At 40.7% G+C, this 7,355-nt stretch overlaps 1 protein-coding gene across 1 annotated transcript; it reads right to left on the bottom strand.

Annotated features, from left to right (window-relative positions):
- Positions 1-237: 237 nt before the first annotated feature.
- On the bottom strand, positions 238-823 carry LOC117141381 (cytochrome b-c1 complex subunit 6, mitochondrial). Its single transcript, XM_033304792.1, has 3 exons — positions 716-823; positions 549-640; positions 238-490 (listed from the first exon to the last, which is right to left on the bottom strand). Exons 2-3 carry the CDS (start codon positions 630-632, stop codon positions 317-319), a joined length of 258 nt encoding a protein of 85 aa, XP_033160683.1. The 5' UTR covers positions 633-640; positions 716-823; the 3' UTR covers positions 238-316.
- Between the last annotated feature and the right edge of the window lie 6,532 nt (positions 824-7,355).

Below are 7,355 nucleotides of genomic sequence, written 5' to 3'. Positions count from 1 at the left end.
TCATAAACTAATTTAAAATACACGGGACCCTATAAGGTAGATAAGATAACAGAAGTTTTTAGAATCCGGCTTCTGCGAGCGCCATGGAACAGCTTTGGGCTTATCATAGGCAGTAAGTGAAGTTTTAATGTACTAGGAGGATTGGACAGATGTATCATACAAGAGAGGTTTAAGGTACCTAGCATTACCTACCCAATTTCGCTTATAATCACCAAATTGTACAAAACACGTATAAAACTCGATTAAGAGATTTGTTTATTTATGATCTTATTTTAAGCACTGCCCTTTCCTTTAATAGAATTGACTTTAATGGTATTTACTTTAGCTTTGTAAAAAGACTGTGCGAAACGCAATGATCTAACTCAGCAACATAGTCAAATAATTCCTCGATGCAAGTCTCAGTTGTTTTGGATCGCCCATTCACACGATCATTGCACTCTTGGTACTTATTGTACAAAGATTCTATGTGACCTTTAGCTTGACATTTTTCCTGTTGCATAAAATTCAGTTACATGTTATATTAAATGATGTAAGGGAGTCTTTTTTACCCGTAAAACTGCTTGCGGGTCAACTAAGTCCTCTTCGTCATCAGCTCTGACGGCGGGAATCGAAAACCAGTTCCTATAAGCCATTATTAATGCTAAAAAGAAAATAAACTCATAAGTCTTTAAAAGCATAAATATTACCAAATTTTATAAATATGAAAAATTATAACCTTTAAGACCGCTATGATGCAATCACAGTGTTTTTTATGAATGCCTGAATTATAAAGGGCCAGACCAACAAAAATAGATTATTTTATGCATACATATCAATTAGCTTAGCTTATAGCCCAGCCCCAATAGAATACATCTTTATGAACCGTTTGCAATTTTACCTAGATGTGAAAATCTGTTCACACAAGTACCTTGAGTAAGCAATTTAAATCATCTTTGGCTAATGGTCCGAAGTGATAATTTCTTTCTTTGTAAATATTTCGCATAAACTCGAATTATTTCATCATTTTATGTTTTGCGTCTGTGCATTGTGGTTGTTGCTGCATGATCTCTTACCCGTTACAATACCTTTGGAGCGGGGCGACAATGATGCCTCGCCTGTCTAGCTGCACGACTATGCAACGCGACGTTGTCGCCGAGTGTGGTTCGTGTTAATTGCGGCCCAGTTAGAAAAACGAGCAGATCAAAATGTTTGAGTTATCGCCTGTGAAAACATCCAAGCGCTCTAAGCTCTAATAGAGGACGAGCATACTTCGACATCAAAAGTGTGATCGGGCCCTGTATCTTCAACAGCAGATGAACCATGGCGTACCATCACGGAATTTTAAAATACAAATTTAAGCGGTTTTATGTAATAGGCGATGATTATATGCAAAACGATAAATACTAAATCAGGGTTTTGAGATTGTCATTTCTTCAAGCGAATTTAAAATTAAAAAGAGCCAAAATAAATAATTTATTCAACGGCATTGAGTCAGCCGATATTGATACTGAACTTTATAAACAGATAAAATAAAACTACATTCATTGTTGGCAAAGTACTCAAATTCTTTTATAAAGGGTATCCTATGTACTAAAGTTAAGGTTGGCGATTAATTAATTAAGCCCATGTGAGCGAGATTTAGTTCGAGAAAAAATTTACGAATTGCTGAAATGTAATATAATTAGACCAGCTGTTCACCTTATGCAAACCCTTTATTGCTGGTAGAAAAAAAAATGGTTCGGATAGACTTTGTATTTAGGCGCACAAAGTAGGAGAATGTGTGCTCCTTAAAAGCGAAGAAAAGCATCAAACCAAGTTGAATCCGAAATTGAAGGGGCCTTAAGACATAATACAGGTTCTTGAGGGTGATAGGTAGATATATAGATACCTTATAGTCCTTAACCAATAAAAGAAATTACAAATATGTTCATGAAAATTTGTGAAAATTGGCAGAGGGACAAGTGCTCGAGGAGCTGAATGTGTATGGTGATTTTAATAATATTGTTAAGAGCGATAAAACAGTTGCAGACGATGTAGAGAGCGAAAATAAAAATATTGAAAATGTTGAAGCCACTGAAGAATGTGAAGGCACCAATAAGGGTGACGAACGTTTTACTGCTAGGCAAGGATAATGGCAGAGTAATCAGACCATATAAAAAAATGCAAGAGCAAAACAAACTGATGTTTGTTTTGATCATGGCGTGTGGGGAAACTCTAATGTTGAATGAAGGAGAGTAATTCATCTTGTTTAAAATTACTACAATACAAATTATGCAAAGATGTTGGTTAAGAAGGCTTGCTACTGTTTTGTGAAATTAACTTGATAAGTTTATACGAATTTAAATGGAAATATTAAGTCTTTTGTTTGAAAAAAACCAAAAAATAAATAAAAAAATAGAATGACAATTGAATGATGGCCTTCACCACACGAGGTCGTGTTAAAGTCAGGATGGCCGTGTCGGACCGTGTATACAGATTGCTGGTTTCTTAAAGTGTAAATATTTCGCATAAACCCGAAATTTTTTATAATTTTATGTTTTGCGTCTTTGCATTGTGGTTGTTTCTCTTTGCCTCTATTATTTGTATTTGAATAGGAACCACAATGTGGTAAATAGCAGAATCAAAAAACATAACATTTTTGGAACCAACCTTAATTGTTTTATTTGTTTGCGCGAGCACCTTTTTCACGGCGTTGATCATCCGCTCGCATACGCCTCCTGCCGCCGGGTTCGCCGGGCATTGAAATTTTCATTCCATTCATTTGGATGACAGTTCGTTCTGCATCCTCGAAAACTTTATCAAACCCCGTTTTCACCATCAATCTGGCCACCGGTCCACGGCAGCTTATAAAATTCCACATTGGGACGATCCAGGACACTGTCGACAATTTGTGGGCCATCTCTAAGTTTATAGCTCTAGTAAATAGCGACCCACCTTTTATCCGCTCGACGTCCGATCATCACTTGCAATGGTGCAAAGTTGTTCATACCGTTGTACTTAAATTACCATCCGTTGGCCTTGAGTCGATCCTGAGGCAAGGGACCAGATTGGTGGGATTGGTCGCTCTGCGGAGTTTACATAGTTGGTCGTAACCCTCCGCAAGAGCATTCTCAAATTTGTTATCTGGAATCTTTTCAGATCTCGCTTATGGTCGCATCAAAGTTTTGGTGCTTTATCTTACCATGACCGACGATCATCCGAGGGACCGACGTTAGGGTGTGCTCGTGCGAAAGTATTATTGGTCTCCGCGTGCTTGATGGCACACAACTGACGGCATCAATCCTTCCACACGAACGTATGATTTAAACGTCGTCAAGATACGGAGAGGTCCTAGTAATTGGATGCCCTTCAATACGAGCTTCTCTTGAGTCTCTTCCTCGAACGCCTGAGATTGCACCTGCCGGATTAAAAGGCGCTCTGTCTCGTCTTTAAATTCCCAAGGCTCGTGAATATCCACTATCTGCAACTAGTGAAGTAAAGTTGGCTTCACTAGTTGCAGATAGTTTCCGAAGTTTTCTATTTCAAAATATTTCATGAACATCTTGTCCAGAAGATGATCCGGTGGAACTCCTTGGAGTTAAGTTATCATATTCAGTAAACTTAATTCCCTCTTTCCCAAAGAACCGTGCCATAATGTCCCTCTTCTAGGCACACAAAATAAATTCAATGTTTTTTTGTATAGTTTCTTCGAAAAATTAGAGAAGAATGATTAAACTCCTTGCCGTTCACATATTGGGCATATTTCGAATCGCTCGTTGTGCCGGCCCTTTACATATGGTACTTGCTCTCGACGTCTGTAACAGTGAACACCACCTGAACAAGCTCGTTCAGACATTTACTGATGTGAGTAGAATCCTAGTCCAGCGGAGTGACTAGCCCAGTGCCATTTTTTCCTTATGATAAGCCTGCCGATCAGCTTCTTTATCAGGAATGCCGGCAATGGTCAACTCAATAGCGGTTGCAACCTTAACAGTGCATTATTTTTATAATTCCCGAAGATCTATTTACTTGGAAAACGATTTAAAGCAGCGGGGTACTTACTACAACGTGAAAAACACGCATTGGAGATCTCGACATGAGACCCCTTGGAAGAGGCAACTATATAACGACATTATTAAAACAAACTGCAAAACGTTTCACCAAGTGGTCCAAAATACGTGCCGACAGATCCTAGACAGCTTCATTTAATTTGTGTGCTGTGACAAAAAATATCTTCCGCAATTAAGTAACATCGAAAACGCACCTGGACAAATCAGGACTTACGTCATCCAGCTACCAGAGAAACGCAATTTTATCATTTTTCTGGTATATCGATAGATATTGGGGAATAAAATGGGAAAAACTTTAAAAATGGTTCAAAAGTGTTTTTTGAGTGTTTTGTTGGTGTAAAGAGGGAGGTGACCAAAGTGTCTTTGGTATACCGATAAATATTGGCAAGACAAACAATGAAACGAAGAAAACTCAAACATTTTTCAATAGTCTGGTCGAGCGGCTTGTGGGCGTTAGATTGGGGATGGCAAACATGTTTTTTGGAAAATCGATAGAAATTTACAAGACTTATAAAAATATGAAATAATATAAAATTATTTTTTAAAAGTGTGGGCGTGACAAAAAGTTTTTAGTCCAATCTATAGGAATTAACAAAACTAATACTGTTTAACTAATAAGCTCTTATATTAGCTATTTTCGAGCAATGAAAAGACGATTTCCATGCGGCGATCTCAAACGACTATGTTTATTGTTAAACTATATTCTGCATCGATGCTTATATGCATAATATACAAAAGCGTTGCAGAGCTGTATAGGTGAGACAGTACTAGAGAGAGCTCGAGAAAGCGAAGTAATATTTCGTTTTGGCTTGACGCACAGCAGTTCGTAGAAAAGACTGGCGCAAATCAGTGCCAAACGATGACACCTTGGGTCCGGGGGCTTCAGATTTAGGGGTATGTTTCGGCTGTAAATGTGACGCCTTTTTTTTTTTTTTTTTTTTTTTTTTTTTGTAGCTTGCGTTTGTTTATTTAAGATCTGTCCGAGAGGACAATAATTAAATGGTTTGGCGGGTGACTTAACTTAGGGGAAATTTAAATTTAAATTTATTTGTTATAGTTGTGGTAGGTCAAGGGGATGTCTCCTCTTTAGTCGTCTGCTGGTTTGGCTGTTGTCTAAAATGTTTACGGCGAGGTGGTTCCCAAGCTTTCTTCTGAGACTGATGGAATTCCAAGTTCTCGATGTATTGCAGTGTTCTCATGGTAGGGATGCGCATTACAGGCGATTCTCAAGCACCTGTTCTGGAACCGCTGTATTATCTGGCGATTCGAGTGGCTTGCCGTGCCCCACAGCTGAATCCCGTAGGTCCAGATTGGCTTGAGAATTGCCTTGTACACCAGGATTTTGTTTTGCCTCAGCTTGGACCTTCTCCCAATGAGCCATTGCATCTGCCTCAGTCGTGCATAGGCCTGTATGCGTTTACGCCATGTGAGCCTGCGGTCCAGGGTCAGCCCCAGATACTTGGGTGCGGGCACTTTGGGAATGTTGGTTCCGTTCAGCGTGACCGGTGGGCAGTCTCCTCTTCGTAGTGAGAATGTTGTTAGTGTTGACTTTTCCGCGTTCATTAAGATATTCCATCTGCTAAGCCAGGGATGTAGCGGGTCCATTGCCTTTGCACAAATACGGAGCCCAAGGGTGATCGCTATCTTTTTGACCCGCCCTCTTTCTCTTACAGCCAGACCTGTTATCTTGAAACTCTACCGCAAGTAGCAAAACCATATGTTCCGCAGCGTACCCGCGATCGGGTGAATCGGTCTACCCCACTCCCAACAAACAAAAACAAACGACAAACCGGCTAACAAGTAAGAACTAGATTTAATTAAGAAATAGTTTGGAACATTGTCCACCTCATTTCCCTCATACCTTGTAAAAAGTTGAAAACTCCATAAAAATGGAGTGGTCAATTGCGGAATGCCAGTAACGCAAAAAATTAGAAAGTAGTAACAGCAGTGCGAAACAAAGAGGGTTCGAAGATACGGAATAAGTGGGAAAACGGAATCTCTAGAATGAGAGGTTGGAGACAAGTAGAGTTTGGAAAAAAGAGTGAGACGGCACGAATTAGAGCGGGACACCAGAAGAACCGAGAGAGTAAGCGTGCCGAGTTAAGGAAAGCAACGGTACCGTGGACTTTAGTTCTGGAGACATCGAGGAATAACGGTTAAAGGAAGCGCCGAGCGCTGAAAATGGGACAGTGAAGGAGAACGAGAAAACGAGTCAACAACGCAGAGCAACGAAGCAGTAAGGAACAAGATCGCTACGTAGAGACTTTCAGAACAAGGAAAATCTCCGAATCGAGACACAGGTAGCTGTGGTCCATTTAGACAAAGCACAGCTTGGTTGAGTCGCCTTGCTACATCACGAATTGAGACCAGACCATGACGTTAGCCCGGCGATTACTAGCACCTAGCAGTGTAACCCGCACCTTTCAGGACCACGAGAGCGTATCCTGCCCCAGAAATGAGGCCGCCGAGCAGACCCGTCCATCTCCGTCCCAAGCCTTGATGAAAGTGTAAGGGTTGAAGGGTAGCCGATGATTTTCTGATGTTTTTTTCGGAGCGATGAATCGTGGAACTGCAGGGTATATATAAATGTGTATGTACATGTACATATGTACATACATACATACGTGCAACCAGATATTAATCCATGTCATCCGCGACGCCAGCCAACACCACCAGTAAGTCACACTAAATTTCAAAAACATCGATGACATCGATGCTGCCATCGATACTTCTCCACCTCTTGTCTGCGGTGACATCATGGAGATGTTCCATAAACTGCTGATCCGCCCCGAGGATAGATGCAATCACCGACTACCATTATGTCGATGAATACGTGGACAGTACAGAGATCGAGGCTATCAGCGTAAGGAAGGAATTACGTGAGGAGGCTGTATTCGACGTGTGCCAGTTTTCATGCGAGAGATTTGGAGGCAGAAGACCCAGTGGGACAAACCACTACCGTAGGAACTAGGCATAGCCTTTGCGACTTGACGCAAAGAGATGAACGCCGTGAGACAGTTTCGATGTCCTCGCCATTACTTTGGGCGTGGTGCAGTTCCTGCTACAAAGTTGCTTTCCCGGCTGTGGCCTATTGGAAGTAATATTTCGTTTTGGCTTGACGCACAGCAGTTCGTAGAAAAGACTGGCGCAAATCAGTGCCAAACGATGACACCTTGGGTCCGGGGGCTTCAGATTTAGGGGTATGTTTCGGCTGTAAATGTGACGCCTTTTTTTTTTTTTTTTTTTTTTTTTTTTTTGTAGCTTGCGTTTGTTTATTTAAGATCTGTCCGAGAGGACAATAATTAAATGGTTTGGCGGGTGACTTAA

The sequence above is a fragment of the Drosophila mauritiana genome, chromosome 3L (assembly GCF_004382145.1).
Source record: "Drosophila mauritiana strain mau12 chromosome 3L, ASM438214v1, whole genome shotgun sequence".
Taxonomy (NCBI): Eukaryota; Metazoa; Arthropoda; class Insecta; order Diptera; family Drosophilidae; genus Drosophila; species Drosophila mauritiana.
Note: the sequence above shows the minus strand (reverse complement) of the source record. Positions and strands in the feature narration are given on the sequence as shown.

Coding starts and splice junctions, on each gene's coding strand:
- LOC117141381 (XM_033304792.1), bottom strand. CDS start 632: ATGGCTTATAGGAACTGGTTTTCGATTCCCGCCGTCAGAGCTGATGAC. Junction 491..548: donor ACCCGCAAGCAGTTTTACGG/GTAAAAAAGACT, acceptor TTTATGCAACAG/GAAAAATGTCAAGCTAAAGG.